Source organism: Delphinus delphis, chromosome 6, assembly GCF_949987515.2.
Source record: "Delphinus delphis chromosome 6, mDelDel1.2, whole genome shotgun sequence".
In the NCBI taxonomy this organism is placed as follows: Eukaryota; Metazoa; Chordata; class Mammalia; order Artiodactyla; family Delphinidae; genus Delphinus; species Delphinus delphis.
The window spans coordinates 44,010,847-44,037,571 of record NC_082688.1 but is presented as its reverse complement, the minus strand read 5'-3'; the positions used below and the strand labels follow the sequence as shown (position 1 = coordinate 44,037,571).

Below are 26,725 nucleotides of genomic sequence, written 5' to 3'. Positions count from 1 at the left end.
GTGCCTGGCACCTGGTTGGTGCTCAGTAAAAGGGTCTCCAATCAGGTTGATTTGAAAGCTTAGCAAGGACCACCTGTATCAAACAAGTGTGAGGTCAGTCTCAGGAGCTAGGCCAGTTGAGGCAAGGCCTTGAACGCCAGTCCAAGTCCGTTACAAAGTTCTGCTCTATTCTTCGTGCATTTACAGGCAAATTCATTCATTCAGCAAATACTTACGGCACCTCCTTTGTCAGCCAGGTAACCTGCCAAGTGCCAGGGACACCGATATGGGAAGTACAATCTCTTCCTTCTAGGAAGGTAAGCTTTCATGGGGAAGCCTGACAAGCCAATAGTTCAAAGGCTTTTAATAATGGTTGTGGTAGAGATAAGCATAGGTTGCTCGGAATGCACCAGAGGAGGAAAGCAGGTGCCTTCAACCAAGAGGGTGCTGGGATAAAAGAATTGACCTACTGAGGTCGTCTGGAAGAGTTTGGAGGATGAAAGAAATGAGGGCCAAACTTTATAGAAATCCAACCAGAGAATTATTAGGGATTTCAGTGAGAAAGATATGAGAAAATCAGCGTCTCAGTTAGGGTGATGGCTGTGGAAATGCTGAAGAGTGGTCAGATCTGATCCATCCATGGTGGGGACCACTTCATATGGTTTGTGGAACCTTTCTGTGACCTTCTGTATTGTGAGCTTATTTAATTATTTATATCGTCATAGAAACTATTATGTGCATACCTACTTCCTTTTCTAAACATGGCTTTGGTAAACTCTAAGACATATGTGTTCATTAGAATTGTTCTGTGGAAGGTCCAGAAACCCACTTTAATGGAGAAACATCATGACTGCCCTTAGTGGAATTCTGTCATCAACATAGCTTTCCCTGGTTCCAGTCTTCCACCCCAGGCTATTGCTGATTACTCCATAAGATAAAAAGAGCTGGAAAGTTTATTTGCACAAAACAAACAAACAATGAGAAATCTTAATTCTCAGAGGTTAATGTAGGTTGCCCTAATGCTAGACAAAAAGCAGATCTAAACATTTTAGAGGTTCAGTAGAATTTTACTCACCACGTGGGATCTCAGAACCTTTGAGACTGTCTTTTCTGGTACGAAGCGAAATACTTTATTCAAGAGATGGCCTGGGCTCCCCTGGTGGCGCAGTGGTTGAGAGTCCGCCTGCCGATGCAGGGGACGCGGGTTCGTGCCCCAGTCCGGGAGGATCCCACATGCCGCGGAGCAGCTGGGCCCGTGAGCCTGCGCTCCGCAACGGGAGAGGCCACAACAGTGAGAGGCCTGCGTACCGCAAAAAAAAAAAGAGATGGCCTACTTTGGAGGGTGGGGAGGAGGGGACATTGATTGGCCTTACTGTTTATCCACACCTCCTTGACCGTGGAGGCAACTCTCTGAACCCCTGGGCTCGGCTCACTGCTCTGGCCTAACACCTTGAGCTTGTAGAGAGGGACATTGAAACCAAAGAGGTAACAGGGCTGGATTGTACAGATCTCCTGATTTCCAGTCCAGTGTGCCTTTGTAAAACTTTGACCTTCAGTGTCACATTCTGGTCAATTGGGACTGAACTCAAGCTTGCAGCTCTTGGGCTAATGAAAGCAGTAAACTCCTTGGTGGGCATAGTTGGCCATACCAACACGTCGCCGTGGCTGCATGGTGGACAGTCTTGTGTCAGGAACTGTGCTAAGGATCTGTCATGAATCAAGCTCCTTTAGTCTTCAGATCCAGTTGTCTGCCCCATTTGACATTCAGAGGTTAAGTAACTTGTCTGAGGTCAGTGTGCTTTTCAGTGGACAATCCAGCATTCTCAAACACAGGTTGCGTGGACTCCAGAAACCCTGCTTTTAATCAGTAACCATCATGTCTTCCTTTGTCTCATCTTGTCAATTCAGTCTAATTCAAAGCATCTGGGTAACTAAGGATTTGGTTACAATGAGGTAGTATTTTGTTTTTTTAATTTGGGAGATTTTTAGGCCTTGAACTTCCTAGGCTCTTAAATTACAAGTCAGAAGGTACCCTTGAGGGAAAAAGGATTTCTGTCATCACTGCCAAGGCTGTGCTGAGAATTCTTTTCCTGATTCACATTTTTATTTTTCATTCATCAGACAATTCTCCTGTCATTTGCAGACTTAACTGAGTGTCTTAACCCATTTTCAAATGCTTCCAGCTGAGTAATTGAACACCTCCGCAAGATTCCTTACATCGATGATAAAAGCTCCGGTGTTAAGCCATTTTGTCCTACTTTCTTTCCTCCTTCCCTCACCTTTCACCCACTAAAGCTTCTAGTTAAGTGATCAGCTTTGACTAATCTCCAGGCATAGAAATGTTATAATGACACAAAGGGGGAGGAAAAAGATGTGCTCCCTCAACCCACTCCATCAGCTGAAGAGAGATTTCAGTAAGGAGCCACTGTGTTCTGTGGAAAGAAACCCGGGCGTGGATTTACTTGTTAAGGATTCTTGTTTCAGGTCCTTTACTATCCTGTGACTTGATCAAGTCACTTAACCTCCCTGTGCCCCAGGCTCCCCACTGGTGAAAGGATGATCTTTTCATGGGACAGTTTGGTGGTGTTCGAGAAACAATAGGTAGATTTTATTTTGCACAAAACATGAAAAACATCAGTTTTACTTTCAAAAGCATTAACCAGTGATTTCTTTACCCATTGGAAATCAAAGTACTGCAAAAAAACACAGCTGCCACCACCTATACGATTTATTCCTTGGCCAAGCAACAGTGACTTCATTGGTTTATTTTGAGCCTAAATCCAGAAGCTCCTATCTGAAAATGACAGATCATTTCCCCTCTCTTTCCAGAGACTGAGAACTCCTGTCCTGCTAGAGCTTGTTTATTGGCTTTCCCTAACGCATTTGGGGCTGAAAAACAACTGGACTACCGATTATTCCTTTACTGAAAGAGTAGTTAATACAGTCATTCATTCTGTAAATCCTTACAGGGCGCTTGCTCCGGGCAAGGCGTGGCGTGGCTGCTCTGAGGGCTAGAGAGATGCTGCTTTCATCCTCCTGAACCTTCACAAATTGTAGACATCATCTTCAAGCCTGTCATTACCGTTTTTCTGCTCTGCCTTCCCTCCCCTAGATTCTGAGCTGCTAAGTGTTATACTGAACCAAGTCTAAGAAGTGGACTCGGCAGGTGCTACAATTTTTTTTTTTTTTTTTTTTTTTTGCGGTACGCGGGCCTCTCACCATTGCGGCCTCTCCCGCTGCGGAGCACAGGCTCCGGACGCGCAGGCTCAGCGGCCATGGCTCACGGGCCCAGACGCTCCGCGGCACATGGGATCCTCCCGGGCCGGGGCACGAACCCGCGTTCCCTGCATCGGCAGGCGGACTCCCAACCACTGCGCCGCCAAAGAAGCCCAGGTGCTACAATTTTGACGGCCCTTTCTCAAGTAGCCAAGACTCAGTAGGGTTGCCGGGAACCGTGGTCCAGGCCAAGCTCTCACTCCACTGCTGAGAGCCCGAATGTGCCAGAGTGGAACTCGTTGGAGGAGGGAAAGTGATGCATTAGAATTGCTGACAGCCCCTGGGTGCAGTAAAGTTCATCACAATCCCATGAACATTGACACAACAGACTCCAGGGTAAGGCATCCAAAAGACACAGCAGGAAAGAAGGAAGCTTGAAGGGGGAGAGCTGTGGCTTCTGGGTCTCCCCACTGAAAATGTGTCAGATTTGATGACAGTGCTGAAAATGTGCTTTCTCTTTCCTTCCCTGAGCCTCAGCCCCAGGGCTCCTGTAATTGACTGTGGTGGGTATGAGTTATGAGTTCAGGGAGAGGGAGGCCCAGTGGAGTGAATTGGCACTCCTCGGTTGTGACACGGAGGCCGCCAGGAAGCTGGGAGCCAGGGCGCTGCCTGGCCTTCGCAGAGGGCAGGCGGAAGCTCCATCGGGCACGCTCACTTATCAGGCCCCGCTCCAGACTTTTATGTGCTCTGACCTGCAAGTTTGGTCAAGTACCACCTTGCTGGAAGCCTTGTCAGTGGTTTCAAGGTGAAGGAACAGCAGTGAAATTGAGAAAACATTTGGTTTGCCTCAGGCAACTGGATTTAGGTGAGAAAATGCCAATCCTTTTCCCATTGGCCCAGGGATTTTGGACAGTATTATTCCAGGAGGCTGAAAGCATGCTTCTCCCCCATCCTGACCAAAGTAGCTGTTTGCTAAATATTTCAGAGGGTGATGATGGTGTTTAAGAGCTGCCACAGTTCCAGTGTTTTTGTTGCAAAACACCCCTGCCATCTCTGCCAAGTGTAAGGTTAGAGTTCAGGAAAAAAGGGAAAGGAGTGAAAACCCAAGTCAGAGACCCTCTCCAAAGGCCCACCTTTCTCATTTCTCTCTGCGTTTTGGGGGCCCAACACGGGATCTTCATCCAGACTTCGCCGCCGCTGGTGACTTCGTACTACTTACTGACTTACACATTTTGAGCTCATTTTAGGTTTAAGAATGTCAGGTAGCCTCAAAAAAACATAGAACCCTTGTGCAGACTTCGTGCATTCACCCCTAAAGTTGCATATTTATCTTATAGCAACAGGAGGAAGAGAAGACATTGATTTTTAGCCCAACCCCATTTGATTCATAGTACTAGAACTTACTAACACAACAATTGGTAGTTTCTTGATTTCCAAGATTTGAGATCTTGACAATAAAGAGATTTACAGATGCTGGCAAGATGAAAAAACAGAAGCTATCAGAGTACTGAGAACGCCTTACATTGAAAAAAGAATAAAATGGATGAAATTAAAACTTCGGGTACCTAATTCTGAATTTAGGTACTCACCCCTCCCCCTCAAATTTTTCCACTGTGATCAAAGTCATAGCAGTAGGGTCCATGGAAATTAGAAACAAAAAGCTATTGCCATTTATATTTAAATAGCTTGGAGAATAAGACAATGTGTGCAGTGGAGCTGAATTAGTCACTGGAGAAGAGTGTTTCTCCCCCTATGAGTATAACTTTTACAATCATTGCTCGTGAGCCATGGAATTAAGTGGTACATTATATTAAGAGTAAGATGCTGATACACTTTTGGTATTTAGCAGATCACCCCATGTCCTCTGCTTGGAGAAATAATGAGAATGACTGCCCTTTCCTTTGCCAGCATTTGCCTCTTTTTATATTAATCTCAGCTGAATTGAACAATTTCTCCACTCTGTACAAAATAATGCTCGTCTTTGTATTCACTTGATATACAACTTGAGGGCATCCAGTTTTTGCAAATACAGATCTGGGAATATCTTGAATGATTTATTCACAGAGTTGCAGGATTGGTCAAAGAGAACCAAAATCTATTAAGTGATTAACACTTTGTTTTAAGGTAAAATTGTCATTTTTGCAGATATCTAAAACTTAAGCTGTATTAAGGGAAGAATGAGGTGTAACTTTAAATGCTCAGTGGATTTTATTACCTTGCCTTGGCTTTCAAATTGCTTAGAGGATGGTTATTCAAAAGACAAATACATGTAGAATGAAGTCATGCCACTGTGTTTTTAATGCAGTGATAATCTTGATCCTAGAGTGAAGCTGGAGGGAATTCTGTGCCGTCCCAATTTAATCCCTGCCTTAAGATTGCATTTAATAAAAAGTGTGAATTTAACCCAGGTGGCATTCAGACAGTAGAATTAGTTTAGGTACTTTAGAATTCCATTTCCTTTTAATACTTTTAAGCAATCAAAATTGTTTTTCGAATTTCCTCTCATTGCTTACATTAATTGTCCTAAAGTTTAAAATAGAAAAACCTGAAATCCAACTTTAAAAATGCAACATTCTTTGCCATTCAGGTATCTAATGAGTTGACATCACTGGCTTTTCCTTCTACCACTTCTATTCCATGTGCTGGGTGCATCTGTGTGCTTTCGTGTACACACACACACACACACACACACACACACACACTTTTTTTTTTTTTTTAACAGAAATCAAATTCTGTTTTACCCACTGGAAAGCATTTTGGCATGACTAGGAATAGGGAGCTATTTTTCCCCCTAGAGGACAAATTAAATTTTTTCAAAAGACAAATATATTACATTTGAAACAAGTATAAAATGTGTCATACCTTCAAGGGATTTTAAGAAAGTTAGCAAGTGACACATCAATGGGAAAATGGACCTAAAATCTTTTGAGATTATCTTTACTGGAAAGATAAAGGGAAAGCAAAATATAGATATAAATATATATAAATATATGTATTGTTATCGGACATAGGGGAACAAAACTGTTGCTTATGGGTATTATTACTAGTGGCCAGGATGTGTGAAGTCTTAAGTTTAAATGTTTGAAAATAAATGTTCCTTAAAGAAATATGCCCTAACATGTTTTTTCTTATCAGTTTGGCACCTTTTCCTGTTTTGTTTTGAGTTGGTTTCCAGTCGTTTTCTTGTTCTTATATTCTACCTCTGTAGCTGCTTTTAAAATCCTACTTCTTCTGCCATATCCTTTGCTTACGGACTAGTTGACCTTTTAAATATTGGAGATGCTCTTTATTTGTCTGGGAGAATGCATCATTTAGCACTGGGATTCATTGACTTTATTTAACCCTGGACCCTTGTAGTTTATGAAAGACTGCTGATTTCTGTGTTCATATGCCAGGTTCTTGACCTGTGTCAACCACTACTTCATCTATGTTTATCCATTTTAATTGCAGACACTGTCTTTTGTTGCTTCTCAGACTTAGTTTCGGAAAGTGGAGGAAGTGGTTCCATCTCCTAAGATAATCTGTACAGCAGTAGGTTTCAAGTCAAGGATCAAACCGAAAAGGGTTCCATGATACATTAAAAGTATAGAATTATATATAGAAAGAACCCATCCTATTCATTGCTAGTAAAGTAATAACTTGTGCTGTATCATCTTTCTGTTGTTGAAATATGAAATATCCTATTATATTTGGTAGAATTAAGCATACACCCTTTTTAGCACCCTCTCCTGTTTAAAATTTCCTGCTATTTTTTTTAATAAGTAGAAGACTTAAACATGCCTAACAGAAAATGTATTAATTCAATGTAAAAATATTGTCTAGCCCTCTATACCTATTTATTGAGGGCCTGTTGTCAAGCATTGCCCTTGATACTAGGAATACTAAAACCTAGCTTCTTTCTTTCAAGGAAGTGGCAAGAAACATGCAATTAGAATACAAGGTACTAAGTCCTGTAAGAGCCTGCATTTGTATAGCGCAATATATTTTGAGCCTCACCTCAAAAATGTCATTTTACAGGTGAGAATATAGAACGTTAAGGCTTATGTGATTTGCTCAAAGTGGACAGGCTAGTAATTGGTGGCACTCTACCAAGAACTCAGGTAGCACACTTTCCCAGTTCATTATTCTGTACTGCCTATCTGTGACATAGTCTAGTCCAGCTCTACCCCTCTGCATGTATGAAGAGCACATGCTAAATATTTTTACATATAGCTCTAGAAATAACCTCCTTGCTTTTTGAATAAACCTAATTTAATGTTAAATTGTTTTGCAAAATTTGTCCAACACAGATATTATATCCTTTTTTGTGGAGTTGCAGAGGTGGTAATTGATATGTCTGAGATGGATGGATGAAGTAACTTTGTCTTCTGATTAGTAATACAATGTTCCATACCTGCTTATACACTAAATAGCATTTTATGCCTTATTCTTTCCTTAATGCTTGAATGCTTCATACTTGGAATCCTTTCTATCCTAGAAGTCATTTTATAATTTCTCTGCTGTTTAGATGACATTGAAACTGTGATTTTTTACTACATAATTGAAAGGACAGAATCTGTATCACAGCTCCTTACTGGACCAGTTTATAGTGGCTAGCATCACACAAGTACCATTCCTAGATCTGGGCAGGAGGGTCTTCTGCCCAGGGCCTCATGCTTTAGAGGGTCTTGCTGAGCCTTTTTTTTCAGCTGAGTTTGTCCCTACCAGCTGAGGAGTTGGTGGGGCCTTGGGGACGTGCCCACCCTGAACCTGTGTGGCCTTCTAGACCATTTTCCTTGTACTCAGGAGCCCAGAATTAGTTGCCCAGATGGCTGGGAACCAGCTTCCGTGACTTGTGTGAGTCTCTTTCCTCATCCATCCACTGGAGGGCGAAATGCACTACTGGTATACCTACCCCTAGGCCTTGAGGGATCGCTGTAGGCATCTATGGCCCATGGATGAGCTGTAGACCAAATTACAGACACACGTTGTTTTAGGGCTTTTGCATTAGCTATTCACATTGCCTGTAGTATTTTCCTTGAGACATTTATATGGCTGGTTTCTTAATATTCAGGATTCTATTAAAATATCACATCTTTCAAAGAGGCCTTTCTTGACCACCTTACCTAAAATAGCCCCCTCCTCCATAATCACTCTCAACCACCTTACATGGTTTACTTTTTGCACCATTTAACACTATGAAAATCTATTATATAATCTTTTATTTATTTACATGCTTATGGTCTAACTCCCAGTGGAATGGAAACTGCCTGGAGGCAGGAAATTGGTTATTTTGCTCACTGCCATTTTGTAGCATCCAGAACAGTGCCTGCCACATAGTAGGTACTTTATAATATTTTTGGAGTGAATAGAGAAATGAAAGAAGAGGCCTTGGTGGGGGGAATAAATTTTACTGCTTTAACTGGATGTAACCGTTCATTTTTCCCTTTCATACACCATCTTAGCAGAAATGGGGAGGAAAAAAACTAGACAACACATTAGGAAATGAAATTAGAAGTGTGCAAATAATAGTGGAATAGTTTAAGGGAATAAATATAACTTTAATTCTCTAAAAGTAAGTAATACAGTTAGAACCATAATGCCATGAGTTTTTCATGATACAAAATAGAACATGATTAAATTGATGACACATTTAAAAATATAGGGTTCCCTTGGAGAAAGCCAGCTAATTATAAAATTTTAGGACAGTTAAAGTTTTTCACTGAGGCCTACATTGTCTTCTATTACCCTCTTCTAAACATATGTGCAGTATTTATTTCACAACTTTCTTCTCAGTGACCTTTCAAAATTGTAAGATTCCTCATATTCCTGACTAGATGATTCTTTAACATAAACCTCTGATGTCTGCAGTCATTAAATAGGATTCAGTGTGCCTATCTCAAGGAAGTCAAGTGAAAATTCTCCTTCAGATAAACAATAATGCTTATTTTGTTCACAAGTAGCCCTCTGAAATAAGCAGATTTCAAACAATTATGGTTTTTTTCTTCAAAAAGAGTGAGCAAATCAAATAACAATGTCAGTATTTAGTAACTCACTGATTACCAGTTAGTGAGCAAAATTTAAAGACTGTTATACCCTGAACACATACTTTTACTAGATTCTCTGATTCTCTCAATGATTACCTCTAATTTCTTGATCAGAATTTTAGAAAACTTTTGGGATATGTTGGCTTCAGATTTTAAGGTTTGGAAGTAGCTTGTCAGTGCCAAATCATCTCCATCAATCCCTTACTTCCAAAGGAAAAAATTACACGGCCGGTATGTACTTAACTAGTACTTCTTGTTTGTTTGTTTTCAAAGTCAGAGAAGAAAACAGAGGGGAGAAATCTCTTCATGCTCCTTTCCCCCATTTTGTCAAAGCTGATCAAAAAAGAATATGAAAGATGGAATCCCACATATTTTATTTGCTGGCGTCTGCTTCATCAAATCACGAAAGTAGTAATATATTTACTATGTTCCTTTCGAAATACTAATCTTGCATCTGCACAGAATGACTTAAGATCATCTGTCCACAGGAGCACCTATCTCACCTCTGTATTGTGTTTAACACAGACTTTTCATTCCCAGTCACATCAGAGAGTAGACCACATACATCGACAAAAATTTCAAAGCCAGAAGAAAGAGAGTAGAGAGCATATTTAGTCTGTCTTCTATCATTTTACAGATGAAGGAAGCCCACGAAGATTTTGCAAGGTCACACAGGTGGCTGGTGGCACATCTGAGATTATAAACCAAGTTCCCCAAATTCCAACCACGTCCCTTGGTTATTTACCCACCTTTTCTCAATACTGGCCATGTTGTAACATACTGCAAAACCATCTAAGGTACTTTTTACATACTATTTTTCTCATTATTGCTTTTAAAATATGTTGTAATTTAGGCATTTGGTCCCATTTGATACCGTTGGATTACATTAATAGTAACCAATGGAATATGTTAAATTAAAGGAAATTTAAAATTGTTTGTATAGGTGACATACTCACATAGTTCAAAAGTAACAAGGTATTAAAGGGCCTACAGTAAAAGTTTTCCTTCGTATTCCTGCATCTCAATCACCTAGTTATTTCCCCAGAAAGCAACCAGTGTTATCAGGGTTTTTTGTGTACAGCAGTTACCTCAGTTGCACCTCAGAGAGGTGCAAAAATTGTAGTATCTTTTGGAGACTGTTCGTACCTTCCTTTTTTTTTTCATTTTAGGCTACATCATGGAGACTATTCTCTGTCAATACATAAAGCCCACTTCATTATCTTTTATGGTTGCATTGTGCTCCATTATATTGATATGTCGTTGTTTGTTTAATTAATCCCTATCAGTGTATATTCAGGTTGTTTATTACTTTCAGTTATTACTAGAAGTGCTTCAATAAATAACCTTGTATATTTACATGTGTTAATAAAAATGTAGGGTAGCAGAAAGTAACACAACGTTGTAAATCAACTATACTTAAATAAAATATTTTTTGAAAATGTAGGGTAAATTTCTAAAAGTAGAATGACTTATTTTAGGAATTTTGTAGGTAATGTCCAGTTACTGTCCATAGAGTTGTATAGATTTACATTCCCATCCCCATTATATGAGGATGACTATTTTATCATTTCTCCCTAGTAGTATGGCATCAATATTTAGAATGTTTATATCTGAAAGGTGAGATGTGAAAAGCCGTGTCTTGGTGTGGTTTTAATTTGGTTTTTTGTATTTATATGCATGAGGTTAGGCATGTTTTTATATGTTTAAGAAACTTGATTTACCTTTTTGGAGATTATGGTACTCTTCTCTTTTGCCTGTTTTCCTATTGAATTTTTCTCTTACTGATTGTAGGAACTCTTTTTTTTTAAATTTTAATTATTTATTTTTTTGGCTACATTGGGTCTTCGTTGCTGCATGTGGGCTTTTTCTAGTTGCGGCAAGCAGGGGCTACTCTTCATTGCTGTGTGTGGGCTTCTCATTGTGGTGACTTCTCTTGTTGCCGAGCATGGGCTCTAGGCACGTGGGCTTCAGTAGTTGCGGCACACGGGCTCGGTAGTTGTGGCTCGTGGGCTCTAGAGCGCAGGCTCAGTAGTTGTGCCGCACGGGCTTAGTTGCCCTGTGGCATGTGGGATCTTCCCGGACCAGAGCTCAAACCCATGTCCCCTTGCATTGGCAGGTGGATTCTTAACCACTGCACCACCAGGGAAGTCCCAGGAACTCTTTATATTTGAGGGAAAGAGCCTTTGTCCATGGTAGCAGCTATAAATGTTTCTCTAGTTTGTCTTTCCTTGTTTATGAAGTAATTTTTACCATGCCAAATTTATGTTTTCTGTAGTTGAATGTATCCATTTTTCCAAATCACTTTTGTGGTTTTTATTATACTTAGACAAGCATCATCCAGTCTAAGGTTATTTTTCAAAATTTCCTTTGTTTCTCATGGGACTTATATGGGTTTATTTGTTTACTTTTACTTTTAAATATGATTCATTTGGAACTGATCCTGATTAAGATGCGGGAATGGTTTTAATTTTATTTTTTTCCCAGTTGGTTCATGTTTCAACATCATTTATAAAGTAATCTGTTTTCCCCCATTGCTTTAGGATAACAACCATATCATATACTATATTCTTACATATTTTCTGTCAGTCTCTTGACTTTCCATCCCATTCCATTGATATATCAATACCTGTAGACATTTGCTATCGGTATGTGTTTCAGTTATTAGCTTTAATATATTTTAATATCTAAAGGGCTGATTTCTCCTCACTGTGGAGATACTACATATTTTTTAAATTTCAGTTTTATTGAGGTATAATTGACATATAAAACTTGACATGTTGACGTGTACCTTGAAGTGTAGGACACTTGAAGTGTACCTCATTTTGATTTGATATATTTGATCTATTGAAAGTATCCCCCCATCTAGTTAACACATCCATCACTTCACATGTTTATCTTCTTTTTTTTTTTTTTGGTGAGAACATTTAAGTTCTACTCTCTTAGCAAATTTCAATTATACAATATAGTGTTATCAGCTATAGTCACCATGTTATTCATTAGATCCTCAGACCTTATTCATCTTACAGCTGTAAGTTTGTACCTTTTACCAACTTCTCCCTATTTCCCCCACCCCCAGCCCCTGGCAGCCACTTTTCTACCTTTTTTTATGAGTTTTGACTTTTGTTTTTAGATTCTATATATAAGTGATACCATGTCTTTCTTGTGATAGATACCATAATTGGTTTTCTGTTTATATTTATATGATAACTTATATAATGTAGATTCATAGGCTATAACATCCTCTTTTCTCTGATTGCTGACAAATTTCCTTCCCTGTGTGTATAGTGTCAGAAAGTTGGTAAATTCCAAAATCATGAGATATGAGTTCAGCTGAGACTGTGGGTAGGCTTCCCATAATCATCAATTAGCGTGCTTTGCTTGACAAATGAAACTGATGAAAGAGAACATGTTTAGACAAAGATTCTGAAGTGGCAAATGCCCACTGTTCATGTGGCCCACTGTTCATGTGGACCACGTAGGCAGGTGAGCTCTGTGAGTAGAGGGAGGGGCTGTCCTTAACACCCCGTACCACACAGGTGGCTTAACTAATGGAGGCTAGATTGATTTCAGAGGTCTAAAGGTTTTTATACTCTGGCTTAAATGTAGATCCGTAATATATAGGAAATAGAACTTTTAGAAGTTAAACCAGTGAGGGAAAGCACACAGTTTTCCTTTTTTCCTGGGCTGACCATAGTTTTATGAAAATGAATTTCTAACTGGTTTTTCTTCGTACTGGGCTTCTTGGCAAGAAGTGAAATCTGTATAATGCATTACCTCTGAGCTTCTTTTTTAAGGTCTCAAGGACAGACATATGGATAATGGTTTAAAAATATAAATATGCTCTTTCCAGTCATAGAAATCTTCAGACCCAAGGGGTACTTTTCCTGCTTTCCCAAAAATGTAGGGCTATAGACTCATACTCGTAAAGCACCAAAACAAAATACATGGTATCTGACACTAAAAAAAAACAACTGTACTTTTCTTGAGTATTGCAGCCCTGTGATCAGACAGAGTGACTTATAGTCAAATGTAGATGCCAACTTGCTGTGCCATCTTCTAGCCACTGAACCCTGTAACTAAGCATTTTTGTTTGGTAAAATTACAGAAGAGATGGTGTTTGGTGAGGTATTTTGTTCTATTTTAGTACCTGTAGTTCATCTGGGAAAATGGCTGTCACTTGGTTTTCTCACATACTTATCCCATTTGTCCATTTGTGCGTGTGTGTGTGTGTGCGCGTGCGTGCATGCACGCACACATGTAGGGAGAAGTGCATACTTACAGTGTCATTGTAGAGACGGTTATCCACCCTACCCTATCGTAGACTTGTTCTGAGCTTAAGCCGTCTCTTTATTGAGTCCACACGAGATTTGACACCTTCTGATTTGTGAACACATATATGTTGGCAGTTCAGGATTCATGGAGGCTCTCTTAGGAAAGATCACTGCCAATATATAATTAGTTTGAAAAGCATTTGGTCTAAACAGATCTGCAGCCTTCTTTTACCAAGTGTGCAAATATGAACTAGTTCCATCTTATTGGGATAAGTCTTAAGAGACAGTACTATAAGGACTGTAAATGTAATTTGCATAGTCAAAATTGTCATAAATGGTCTAATTAGTATAGTGATAGGTCCTGCATCACATGTCATTCATGAAGATAATGACATTTTTATGAAGTGGAAAATTGTAGAATAATTGCTAAATATTCCTTGATAAAATTAAGGCCATCAAAGGCGAAGATTATTCTTAGTCATCTTTAAATTCCCAGTACAGTGTCTGGTATTGAATAAGCACTTACTGCATATTGAATGAATAAATGACTTTATGAAAGTCATTCCTTAGAAAGATTGTTTGAAATAAAGAGATTAAAATGTTTTCTGGAAATAGACAAAATACATGCACGCTCATGCTTGCTGCTCCACTTTGATTGAGAAGGAAATTGATTTTGTTCTGTATTTTTAGAAACATGGTCACTTTAAAAATTACTCTTTTCATTTAAAAAAATTACACACATTTTTAATGCCCCATTAGTTTCAGTGTGATTTCTAAATAGAAGTCTCTTCGAGTAAAGAAAAAACAAGATCCTTATTAGCTTGCCTGACAGATATTGTCCAATAGTTTAAAGAAATAACATGTAATACCTTTTATCCAGTGTGCACACGTGTGTGCATGTGTGTGTGATGTAGAATGATTCAGTGCCACTGAGTCACTTGGTCTAGATTAATTAAAGCAGGAACAGAAAACTTTCATTTTCCAGTATATTATTTTTCGTTTATTGACTTTTCTCTGTACTGATAATTTTGCTTAAATTATCTAGCAGAAAATGCACATATATGATGCTTAGCTGTGGTCCAAATCATAAATAGATCTTATTTGGGAGGCTGTGTGATTCTGTTTGCCTTGTTAGTGATGTAACTAAGAATTCACTTTTTAAATTCATCTTGCATACCAGTCTTCTTGTTGAATAATATTTCCCAATATGAGAATGATAGAAATTTATTAGTTGGGCTTTTGGCCTTAGTACCTTATTTATAGCTATGCATTTTGAGCTTGTTAATTGGTCCTTTAGTATTCCTTCTCCTCCAGTAATCTTTGAAGTAGTCAAGAGAGGTTCTGAAATCTTTACTGAATGGATGGGTATGGAATCACAGATCATAGTAGTGGACCACAAAGTCTTCCTCCCCCCCACCAGTTTTTAATTCCTTTGTGGAGAGTAGAGATACATGGTGGAAACATTTTAGAGTATTACAACGGAATTAGCTGTGGCCAGAAGAAATCAAACAAAGAGAATTTAGGAACAAATGGTAGAATGCCACCGGGCTGATACTGTATCTGAGATGCTCCGTTCAAAATGAAACATGCTTATTCTTATATTGCCATAATGATTAACTGTTTTTAAAAGTACCCCCATTCATACCCATACCATTTAGGTTACAATTCTGTATTAAACTCAAAGTTCCCGGTTGCTTTTTAAAAACTAATTGTGGCTAAATGTTAAGACTTTCTCAAATGTAGAGGGTTTGAATTTTGGAGCTGACAGGGAACCTATGGCTCAGACAGTTGAGTGACTTCTCCAATTTTGTACCAGAGACGAGTCTAGGGCTTTGGTTTTCTGATTACCTGAATAGTGCTTTTTCCACCACTCTGTTACAGACAGCCATTTTTTTAAAAAAAATTTGTGATCCTAGAGCATTTGGTCCGAGGATGATTCTCTTAATTTGATGTGTAATCCCAGACCATTTAAATTTTTTGATATAAACTGTGGCCTGTGGGCCAAATCCAGCCTCCCACCTGTTTTTATACATCAAGTTTTATTGGAACATAGTCACACCCATTTGTTTATGTGCTGTCTATGGTGTTACAATGGCAGAATGAGTAGTTACAACAGAGATTGTATGACCTGCAAAGCCAAAGATATTTATTATCTGGACCTTTAGAGAAGTTTTCTAGCCCTTAGTATAAGGTCAGGATGAATAAATTAGCTTTAAAAATTAACACTATCAATTTGCAATAAGTTGGGAGTAAAATATGCTTTCTGCAAAAGCTAAAGGGGTGAGCATGTTGTTGAGAAATACGAAAGATCTGTCATAAAAGACTACAAAGCCTACCTGCATTAAAGATAAAATAGAACCAGGTTTCTAGGGCACCTCTATGCTCTGGAGATTCTGGTTGCCAGAATGAAACCTGTGACTTAAACAGAACTGACTCCAGATGTAAATGTCCCAGACTGTCATTTATGTTGTGCTAACCCTGATGGAACTTGAACACTCACCAAATGTCCTTCTTGGCAGGTGGAGTGGATCCAACAACAAGTGGTAAAAAAACGGACCAAGAGGGATTATGACTTTAGCCACGCCCAGTCCACTTACTTCAATGATCCCAAGTGGCCAAGCATGTGGTATATGGTGAGTTTGCCTGGCCTGGGGCCACGGCGTTCTGTTCTGTGTTGTGCAGGGATTGTCTGTTAGGACTGGGAGGACGCAGAAACAGCGACCAGGGACTTTGTCCTGTTTCAAGATGGAGGTTGATGGCCTGTGATGTTTTCTGGATCTTTTTTGAACTTAGCTCTCTAGGTCTAAGGAGAAAGAAGGGAGTTCTGATTCTGAAGCTATTTCTGTTTGCGATCTTACTCTGTGTAGTAGCTTGGTAAGTTTGGGCGAGAAGATAGAAAAATATACTAAGGGCAGACACCCCGAGACCTAGCAATAGTTATGTTCACCTCTGTTACTCATCTACTCCACCCTGAAACCAGCCTGGTTAATGGTACTGGGTCATGGAAATCATTGAAATGACTTTGCGAGTAGGTAACAGATTCCTGACTTTAGTTGTCTAAATGTGCCTTCTCGCTTTGGGTAACAATTTTTAAAACTAGACTAGGGAAAAAGCAGTTGAAAAGTATTTGACTTGTAGCTAGTTCATTGCTTCAAGCAAAAACTTGCAGTGAGGGAAATTTAACGTATTGGGAAGAGTGATCTAGAAATTCAGTTGATGTCGCCTCCTTTGAAAATATATTGACACTTCTCTAGTCTTAGGGTTTTATATTCATGATACCCGAGAAATTGATTAGAATATGTTACTTATTCTTAATCATGAAATTCGTATGTTACCTATTTGCTCTATAATCTGCAAAAGACCTTAACTTTTCTCTTTTTTGAAAATCTTTATTGCAAATTGTTGCCATAGTTATCTCCTCCAATCTACCTTGTTTTTTGCACTCCCTGACCCTGCTTCTCTACAAATCCATTGCATTCCACATACTTGTCTGATGCTTTTCTGCCTCCTTGCATTTCATTCCTTCTGCCCAGAGTGGTCTTTTGCCCTTCCCCACATCCTCGGTTCAGTATTGTCCATCCCTCAGAGCCCCCACCCAAGGCTGACTATTTCATGTCTCCCATGTCCTCACCTGTCCATGTTTGTCCTTCCTCTGCCACTCCTGGCATCCTTCCCTTGGCACTTTGTTTCATAGTTGTTGTATTTTTAAATCTGCTCTGTTACTTTGGGCACGGGGTCACTTATATCCTCCCATCTGAGAATCTAACCTAGCACCTAGCAACGCTAGGAATTTGTGTTTATTTGGACATGGGTGAATGTAGCTGGCGTTTCTCCCAGTTTCCCTTTTCTTAGTCTTACCTGGAAGTGGAAGGTTGTGGAAAGATTTTGGACCCCAAACAGAATTTTACACAGAGAACTCTGTGTAAGAAAGGAGCCATAAAGCTAAGTTCAAAGGGAGGTGGGACTCTAAACAGCATTTGAGTAGAAATCACCTGAGGGGACAGTAAGACATTTGACAGCTTATTAGCTCCAAGACCAAGAAAGAGTGAACCACAAGGGAAGGCATTAGAGGGAGCGTTGGCAGGAGCTAAGGAGCTTTGTCTGTGCTGACAAGATGATAAGGATGTAATGGGATTAAGAGATAGGATGCAAGCAAAATCCCCCTACACCCCTGCTTATAAGGCTGGGGGGAGTGAGACCCTCTTTGCCTTACGTATCTTTTTGCAAGAAAGAACCAAATTGCCGTCTGCACATGTCCCACTGGACAGTGGAAGTGTACAGCAGCTTCCCCCTACCCTCTCACCACTCCAGCAGGGCAGGTTGGGCTGTTTTACGAGCCATGGCCAAGGTGACGCCAAAGGTTTCAGTGCTTATAGAGTGAGATACCCTCACTCCCAGGAACCACTGCCATTTCTTTGGAAATTCTCTTTTGATGTAAGGAAAGGGTGAGAGGGAAGAGCTTCTGTTCGGCCATTTAAAATATTGGATGTTTTTCAACACATGTTTGATGGTAATAATTCAAATAGGTAACATTCGTCGAGCACTTAGCACATGCCAGGCGATGTGCTCATAATTTATTTGTGCTAATATTTTTCTAATGTAGTGTGAACAAAAGTGTGCATTAATATTGGCCCCGTGTTATAAGAGTGAGAAATCTGAGGCTCATAAAATGTAGGCCATTTGCCTAAGATCACCCAGCCTGAGAGCGGTGGAGCAGAGTTGCCAAACCAGGCCGACTGATGGGAGTCCAGGGGATTAAAGTGGCATCCTATCCCCGTCCTTCTACTATTTACAAGCACCGTCATAAGGAAGACACTACTCCAACCCTCCAGGAACTTCTAATCTATCCATGGAGAAATAGCTGAAATACAAGGCAGAATGGCGGGTGCCATGTAGGATGGGCAAAGTATCTTGGGGACAACCAAAATACTTCAAAACTTCCTATTACATACATACTGTTCCCTTGATGAAAGGGGTGGGAAATAGGTTACACACCATATGTTTATCTGTCAGGAGTGGTGACAGAATAGGAGTCAGAACTTCAAATCTGCAAACATGGATTCAAATCCCCATTATTTCACTTGCTACGCCCACGATTGAATCAGTTAAACTCTCGTCAGCTATAAAATAAGAGTATCCAGCTCTTACGTATGAGTTAGCTATTGCTGCATAATAAATTACAGAGCTTAGTTTTTAAGACAGCGATCTTCTGGGTTCTGTGGGTCAGGCATTCGGACAGGGCCCAGTGGTGACGACTTCTCTGTTCTGTGATGTCTGGGGCTTCAGCTGGAAGACTCAAAGCTATGACTAGAGCTGGAGGGTCCACTTCTAAGGTGGCCTAGTCACGTGGCTGGTTCCTCTCCACGTGGGCCTCACCGTGGGGCTGCTTGAGTGTCCACCTGGCTCCATGGCTCCGTCTTCCCCCAGCGCAAGTGATTCAAGAGGTTGTGTCAAGAAGCGGTGACGTCTTTTATGATCTAAGCTCAGAAGTCGCAGTTACTTCTGTAATCTTCTCTTGGCCACATGTGTGAACTCTGATTCAATGTGTGAGGGAACTACACAAGCATGTGTATACTACTAGGAGGGAAGGATGGTTGGGAAGCTTGTTACCATAATGAAATGAAATACTGCACAGGAAGCCTTTAGCACACTGCCTGACACTGGAAAACTCTCAGTAAATTATAATTGTTATTCTTCTTCTCTTTTTAATTACAGTACATGCTGTTTTCTTTTTATCTGTTGTTTTCATTGCTACTAGTTGAAGGGGGGTGCGATCACATGTGCAGTGGGCATCCTTCAGAGCGCTCTGGCGACATGTCAGTGACACAGTTGGGGAAGGTGCTGATTTCCTTCTTCCTTTTTCTGAGCCCTTGGCCCTGCCGCAGTGTTTCTGAGGGCTGCTTGGTGAGCCTCCATAGGGTCCTACCCTCAGCTTGTTAGCCTGGGCCTGGTCCTGTCAGTCTATATTTATCACAGGAGAACAGAGATTAAAGAATGGCATGAAGTGTGCCTGAGTGTCTCTTTTAATTAATTTAAAAGCTTTGCCCCTGTCACTCCTCCCCTTGGAAATGGTATGTGAAACCATTATGTCTAGCCTCGAGGTTTGGGCAGTATATTCAAGGAAAGGTATATGTACAAGAGTTTGTTATGGAGATGACAGCTGTCTAATTACTCCTCTGACCTGGAACACTGTGCTCAGGCTTCCGGGAGTTGGGAGGGTCTAGGGGTAGAAACAGAGCTCGCTTCTCATTGTGCTGACAGACTCTAGCATCTCCTCTTTGTCAGGATGGTGGCAAGCACTGAGGATTTAGGAAATCGTGCTTCCTAAGAAGATCAGTAACGCAGGAGAGGAATATAGAAGTGCCAATGAAAGTTTGCTGGGCCAACGACTCCTCCCTAAACGTTTCTCTGGGATCGTGTGCATACACCCAGCTCCATGGGATTTCGGTTGTAATTTTTGCTTGTAGATTTGCTTCTTCCATTAAAACGTCCTGAGTAGTTTTTAACGGATATCCAAGCTTGGGTCCCACTATCAGAGATTGTTATTTTTGGTATAGAGGAGGGCTCAGGCAGTAGGATTTCATCAGAATTCCCTGGTGATTCTAATATGTAGCCAGGAGTCGTGAGTTACTCACTGCCCGTGTCTGTGGTAAATGCTCAATAAATGCTAATCAAATAATAGATGAGTAAACTTGGACATCTGTGATCATGTAGAGAAAATAATTGATCACGTTTATTGAGTCTTTGTCAAACATTTTACCACATTTTACATGTATAATATTATCTTATTGCCAGCGTTCCAGTGAGCTGGGAACCATTATTGTCTTCATTTTACACTGAGGAATAAAGCAGAGACAAGTTAAGTAACTTGCCCAAAGTCACACTCTTCACCAGGGGCAGATCCTGGTATTCAAATCCGGTCACTCTGACTCCAGAGGCTAGACTTCCAACTTCCGAGTCCCTGGACCTCATACTAGCTGGCATCAGAATCACCTGGAGGGATTGCTGCCCACCCCTCTCACGCCCCCCAGCGGAGATTTGGGAATTTGCATTTCTAACAAGTTCCCAGTTGAGCTGATGCTGTTTGACTCTCAGGACTGCTTTGAGATCTCCGTGCTCTATCATATTTTCAACAGGAGGTTTATGTGAACACAGCTGGCCTCCATCTTCCCATTATCAGTTGGAGGAAGAAGAGCTTTTTAAAAACTTATGAGACACTTTAAAGTGCACTCGGTCGATTTAATTTGTTCCTCTTGATCTTATACCTTTTTCTTACAAAATTTTCTATTTGAGAAGCTGGCAGCTTTAATATAAAAAGATATTTTCACTTTACTTGCACTGATGGAAAAATATCCTCGGCATATATAGTCTTTGAAGATGTTCCACAGACAAAGGATATCTGATAGGAAAGGTTGTGAAGATTTGGCCAAGTCTTTGGGAACTCAGTGTAATAGACATGGATTTAATGTACCCAGCTGGTATAATGGACCATTTTGACCCCCTGAAGAAAATTCAGTTTGACTCGAGATAGCAAGCCTAAGTAAGATGCCTCCTCAAGGGTCTGCGAATGCCAATTGAGCAAATTCAGGGAGTTAATTTTTTGTAAATTGTTACAAAATATTTAAGACATACAAAAATTTGGTAGAATACCACAAATGCAGGTCCACCCACCCCCAATCTAAGGAATAGAACGTTATGTATACAGTTGAAGCCCCTTGTGAATCCTGTCCTAATAGTGTCCCTTCATCCCTTACAGAGTTACGGCAGATGCTGCATTTGAAATACAGAGGGGGGGGAGGGAGTTCCCCTTTGTTGGCAGGATGTTTCTCTTTGTGGGAGGGATTATTCAATTTATAGTAGATTTTATATTTTCTGAAGTCATCCTGAAACACATTCATACATGAAATTTGTACTCAGGCTCTTGACAAAGAGTCCCAAGAAGGCAAACTGGAAATGAAACTTGGAGGAAAATATAAGTTTAATAGAATAGCTCTTTTATTCCTTTAGTCATGTAAATATTTTATTGCCTTAGGAACGTGTTTTAGCATTGTACAGTATTTCTTGTCTAGCTGTTAAGAACTAATACTGATTTTGGAGAAGCCCATAGTAAAGAACTTAAAAATTTTTTTTTTCCTGCCTTATGGAAGGCAAGCTCAATTCCAAAGAGAAAAGCAAAGAAGGCCTTGTGCAGTCTTGCTATTTGATTCTCAGACTGTAGTTGTGAGTATGACTAGTGAGTATTCTTAACACAGAATTTTTTGTAATGAATATTGGGTGGCCTACTTAATGTGAATTTTTTAAAGCAGGTTTTAACAAATGGGCTCACTTTTTGATGCACTACCTCAAATTTCATGAAAGCTCTCTGGGTGGTTTCTTTGAGGAAAAAAAATCATATTTGTCGATCAGCAGAGTAAAAATTAGCTGAGTTCGGCTATGCGTGTGAGGTATATCTGCCAAAAACTATGAACTAGCTAGGATAGTAATTGTGAAAAATGATTGTAAGCCACATGGTTCTTTCTCAGCCAACTGGATGGTATTCAGTTCTCCAAGAGTGTGAGGCATTGCTGTTTCTGTGGTTGGCACACATTTTCCTAATGACTTATACTGTCACTTGACTCTAATAAAATCTGGTGGAGTTTGGGGCATTATTGTTCTGGCAGCTTGGAAATCATCCTTTTACAACACCCCATTTAGCCGTTTTAATTGAAAATGCAACATGGTGTAAATCTGCAACCATGTGGCCCGTCTTGACGTAAGTAGGAGGGCTTCCGAGAAAGGACGGACTCCAGCCAAGCAGCAAGTGATTTCCTGGTAGGAACTACTGGGGGTTGAGATGTGGTTTTGGTGGACCAGTGTTTGCTTCGAACTAGCTCTGTGTCCCGTGGAAAGGTATTTTAGCGCTCTCAACCTTAGCTCATCTGAAAAAATGAGGAATCTGGACTAGATGCTTTCTTGAGTTCATTCCTGCTTAAACCTCATCTAGGTCCACATGGCAAGTTGAACTGGAGAGTACATCTTAGAGAGACACATACCACCAGTAGGCCCAGGTCTTGAGTTCCAGCTCAGACCCACCCCGTGAGTTCCTGACTGTTGTATCCCATGCTTTTGTTTCATTAGTACTTCAATCTCAGTGTGTCCCCTTGTTGGGGTCCCCAGGGCCACCCCCAGATTTGGTGATTCACTGGGAGGAGTCACATGATTCAGCATAGAGTCATACAGCTACGATTTATTTCAGTGAAAGGATACAGTGCGAAATCAGCAAAATGAAAAGCCACATGGGGTGAAGTTCAGGGGAAAGCACGCTGAAGCTTCAAAGAGACTTCTCTCAGTGGAGTCACACAGAAAGCACTTAATTCCTCCAGCGTGAATTGTGACAACGTATGTGAAATGTTGTCTACCAGGGAGCTCGTGAGGGACTTGGTGCTCAGGGTTTTCACTGGGGGTTGGTCGTGTAGGTACCCAGTGCCTTCCTTGTACCCGAATTCCATACTCTCAGAGGCGTTCAGCACAAACCGTATTGTTTGTGTAACCAGTGTAGACACAGTGAGACATACTTATGAAGAAACGGTGAGAACCCTCCCCAAACCCAAGTTCCCAGATGCCCGCCAAGTGTATCTGGGGAGTCAAACGCATGAGTGCCTGAGATGGAATAATGCTCCTCCTTTATTAAAACTTTATGTTCACTGAATGAATAAATTAACACCAAAGAAAAATACTCATAAGTGATAATTCCAAGAAAAGGCAAACTTGAATCCTAAGTGTAAGTCCATATTTGTTTTACAGCCTGGAAAATCCCAACTGAATGAAAGTTCCTATGAGGCAAATGTTCATTCATGTATGCAATCATTCATTCATTCGTATTTAGCAGAGATTTATTTTTTCCCAGTCCTTACAATGTCTTTGACACCAAGGATAAAATAGTAAAAGGTGCTTTCTTTTTTATTTTATTTTTTTACATCTTTATTGGAGTACAATTGCTTTACAATGGTGTGTTAGTTTCTGCTTCATAACAAAGTGAATCAGTTATACATATACGTATGTCCCCATATCTCTTCCCCATATCTGCGTCTCCCTCCCTCCCACCCTCCCTATCCCACCCCTGTAGGTAGTCACAGAGCACCGAGCTGATCTCCCTGTGCTATGCGGCTGCTTCCCACTAGCTATCTATTTTACATTTGGTGGTGTATATATAAGCCCATGCCACTCTCTCACTTTGTCCCAGCTTACCCTTCCCCCTCCCCGTGTGCTCAAGTCCATTCTCTACATCTGCGTCTTTACTCCTGTCCTGCCCCTAGGTTCTTCAGAACCACTTTTTTTAGATTCCATATATATGGTATTTGTTTTTCTTTTTCTGACTTCACTCTGTATGACAGACTCTAGGTCCATCCACCTCACTACAAATAACTCAATTTCGTTTCTTTTTATGGTTGAGTAATATTCCATTGTATATATGTGCCATGTCTTCTTTATCCATTCATCTGTCGATGGACACTTAGGTTGCTTCCATGTCCTGGCTATTGTAAATAGTGCTGCAATGAATATTGTGGTACATGACTCTTTTTGAATGATGGTTTTCTCAGGGTATATGCCCAGTAGTGGGATTGCTGGGTCGTATGGTAGTTCTAGCTTTAGTTTTTTAAGGAACCTCCATACTGTTCTCCATAGTGGCTGTACCAATTGACATTCCCTAGACGGTGCTTTCTTTAATGAAGCGTAAGTGGAGCATTTTATGGGCAGAGGTTAGGGTAGTTATAGTCAGTTTGTCTACTCAGTTGATGGTAGTCCACTGAGGGTACCAGTAGCAGAACCCTAACTGGAACTTGCTAAACAGCTCACAATGATTGTGATGATTTCATGTGATTTCATTACCCCATGTGAGGTTTGTGATGGAAGTCAGTATATTAGAGGTATTAAGTTAACCTATAATTAACTAGTCAAAGTGCTTCTAAGAGGCCAGTAAAAAATCACTTCAGATAATATTCATTCTTGCCTGGTGCAAATTATTACGACCTTTATTAATTTCCTTGAGCAAGACATAACTTATTCCATACTGGTAGTTTATCTTCTTAGCTTTACTTTCAAAGAGTAAAAGTATGTCTGTATTCTGTGCCTTTGGGTCTGACTCTAACATGATGAAGGGTCTGTTAACATAAAGTTGTTCTCATCAAGCTTTTAGTGATTTTTCTTTAATTAGTAACGCATTTTCTGCTGGAGAGCAGATAGCATTGACCATTGAACTCACTTAATCTGTGGTTGTCTTCTTAACATGTTGATTCAAGTTCCTTTATCAAAGTTTCTTTGAATTCCTCATTTCTTATTTACTTTTCACCCAGTGTTGGGATTAGTTCTAGTGATCAAGGCACATTTTCGGTTGATTTTAACATATTTCTCTGCCAATGAGTAGGGTTCTCTTAGTAAGCGCTCCCTAAATGTTTATGGATATGAAGTGAGGAGCGAGTTGGTCGTTGAGACCAAATTCACAGAACTGAGTTTGGCTTTTCCTGAAAGGTGATGGTGCCTTCAAGTGTCCTGTGTTGAGAATTCAGTTCTAAAGTTATCTGAGAGGAAGGTGTCTGGAATGCTGTTTTTTCCTTAATTTTGGTTGGCAGTGAACTTGGCTGGGAAGTTAATGGAGTAAGAGCAATAATTCTTAGCAATCCAGGGATGAGAAGAATCAGAAGAAAACGCCTAAATTGCCCAGGGAGGAGAAAGTAATAATCATTTTCAAATAGAATACACATGCACCTCAATGTGATTTTTCCAGTTTCTCAAATGTTAAAAAAAAAAAAAAAAATCTTTGGTAGACGATCTCAGCCTTGGGTATGGGGTTCTAGGCTAGCGCTAGGTAATCTAATGTGCAAATGGTACGGGCACCAAGAGCTGCTCCATACCAGATGCAGTCAAATTATACTGAGGCAAGTAGAATAAAACTATAAATTCCAGAAATAGGATTTGATTACTTAATTGCATAGGTCAGAATCAAACTGGGCTCATAATACAAAGATGCTATTCTTTATGGTAGACGATGTGGACAAAGTACAAAATGCATTTACTGATTATTCTTTCCTTGATTAAAAGGAGGAGAACCCGATAAGAAACCTAATTTCTTCCTTTATGCTAGGAAAAAAAGAAAAACTAGTCTGTTTATATGGTGTCTATTCAAATATTTGGTACAAAACTTACAGAATAATCTTAAATACTACTTGGAAGAAATGTAGCTTTGTGGGGCTTTCTTTTCTGTTTTAGTTTTCTGGGGAGGTGAATTGAGTCTCTTGGTAAAAAGCCTACCAGGATAGACGTTCTGATCCAGACATACCAAATTAGCATGTCTGAAGCAAAGAAAAGAAAATTACGGCCAGGTAGCATAGGACTGTGCTCTCCTAATGATCTCTTTGCGTGGTTTCCTGAAATTTAGTTAAATTAGTGTCTTAAAAACTTGATGTTTGGGTTTGTTACCTAGCGATAGAGAAATCATCCTTATCTTTTAGTGAACTTAAAGAAATTCGGCAGGACTCTTAGCAGTAGTAGGTTAAACATAGCAGGTATACATATTTTTTAAATGTCATTCCTATTCTGTAGAAATGTTTTATATGCCCATTCTCATTTTGCTTTCATGCCTGTGCTCCGTAGCCCAGGCCCTTCTGCTTCCCATCCATGGACTGTCCAGAAAAACATGCTGTGTATGTTTCTGCAGTTAGTCCCTTGAATGTGGTCTTTAAGAAGATACTGAAAAAAAAGAAAACCCTCAAAGGCCACCAGATTGGGATGGGCCTGAAAAATAACTTAATTGAAGCCCTCAGCTCACGCGCAATACCCACCCTTTATATTTTCAGTCACCAGAAATATACGCTACTCAGACAGCCCTTTCTTTCCATAATGAGCAATTCAGCCCAAAAACACTTCCATGCAGTTTATCGGAAACTTGTATCCCTGTCACTCCACACACACCCGATGGTCTGGATTCCAGGTTGTGTATCACATCTGATCCCTATTTCACCAGCTTTCACTACAAATATTACAGAAAAGCAGGACTAGAAACATTTATAATTGTGGGAGTTTGTCCAAGAAAATGAAAGATTAAGGAGATCCGTAATGATCAAACCTGATACACTCTGGACGAGTAAAAGAAATGTGCAGTGAGCAAATCATTTAAACTAGTCATACACACTAATGAACACTGAATTAGTTCTATCCTCCCAGGAATTAAGAGCTAGGAGTTACCACAGAACGCTC

The 26,725-nt window shown here is 40.1% G+C and overlaps 1 protein-coding gene across 4 annotated transcripts in view; it reads left to right on the top strand.

Annotated features, from left to right (window-relative positions):
- LOC132427286 (proprotein convertase subtilisin/kexin type 5) overlaps positions 1 to 26,725 on the top strand; it is a 405,656-nt gene that overhangs the window by 65,457 nt on the left and 313,474 nt on the right. For all 4 annotated transcript variants that reach the window (XM_060014607.1, XM_060014609.1, XM_060014610.1 and 1 more), the window contains exon 3: positions 16,012 to 16,125. In XM_060014607.1, coding sequence (XP_059870590.1) covers positions 16,012 to 16,125 — 114 coding nt within the window. The remainder of the gene's footprint in view (positions 1 to 16,011; positions 16,126 to 26,725) is intronic.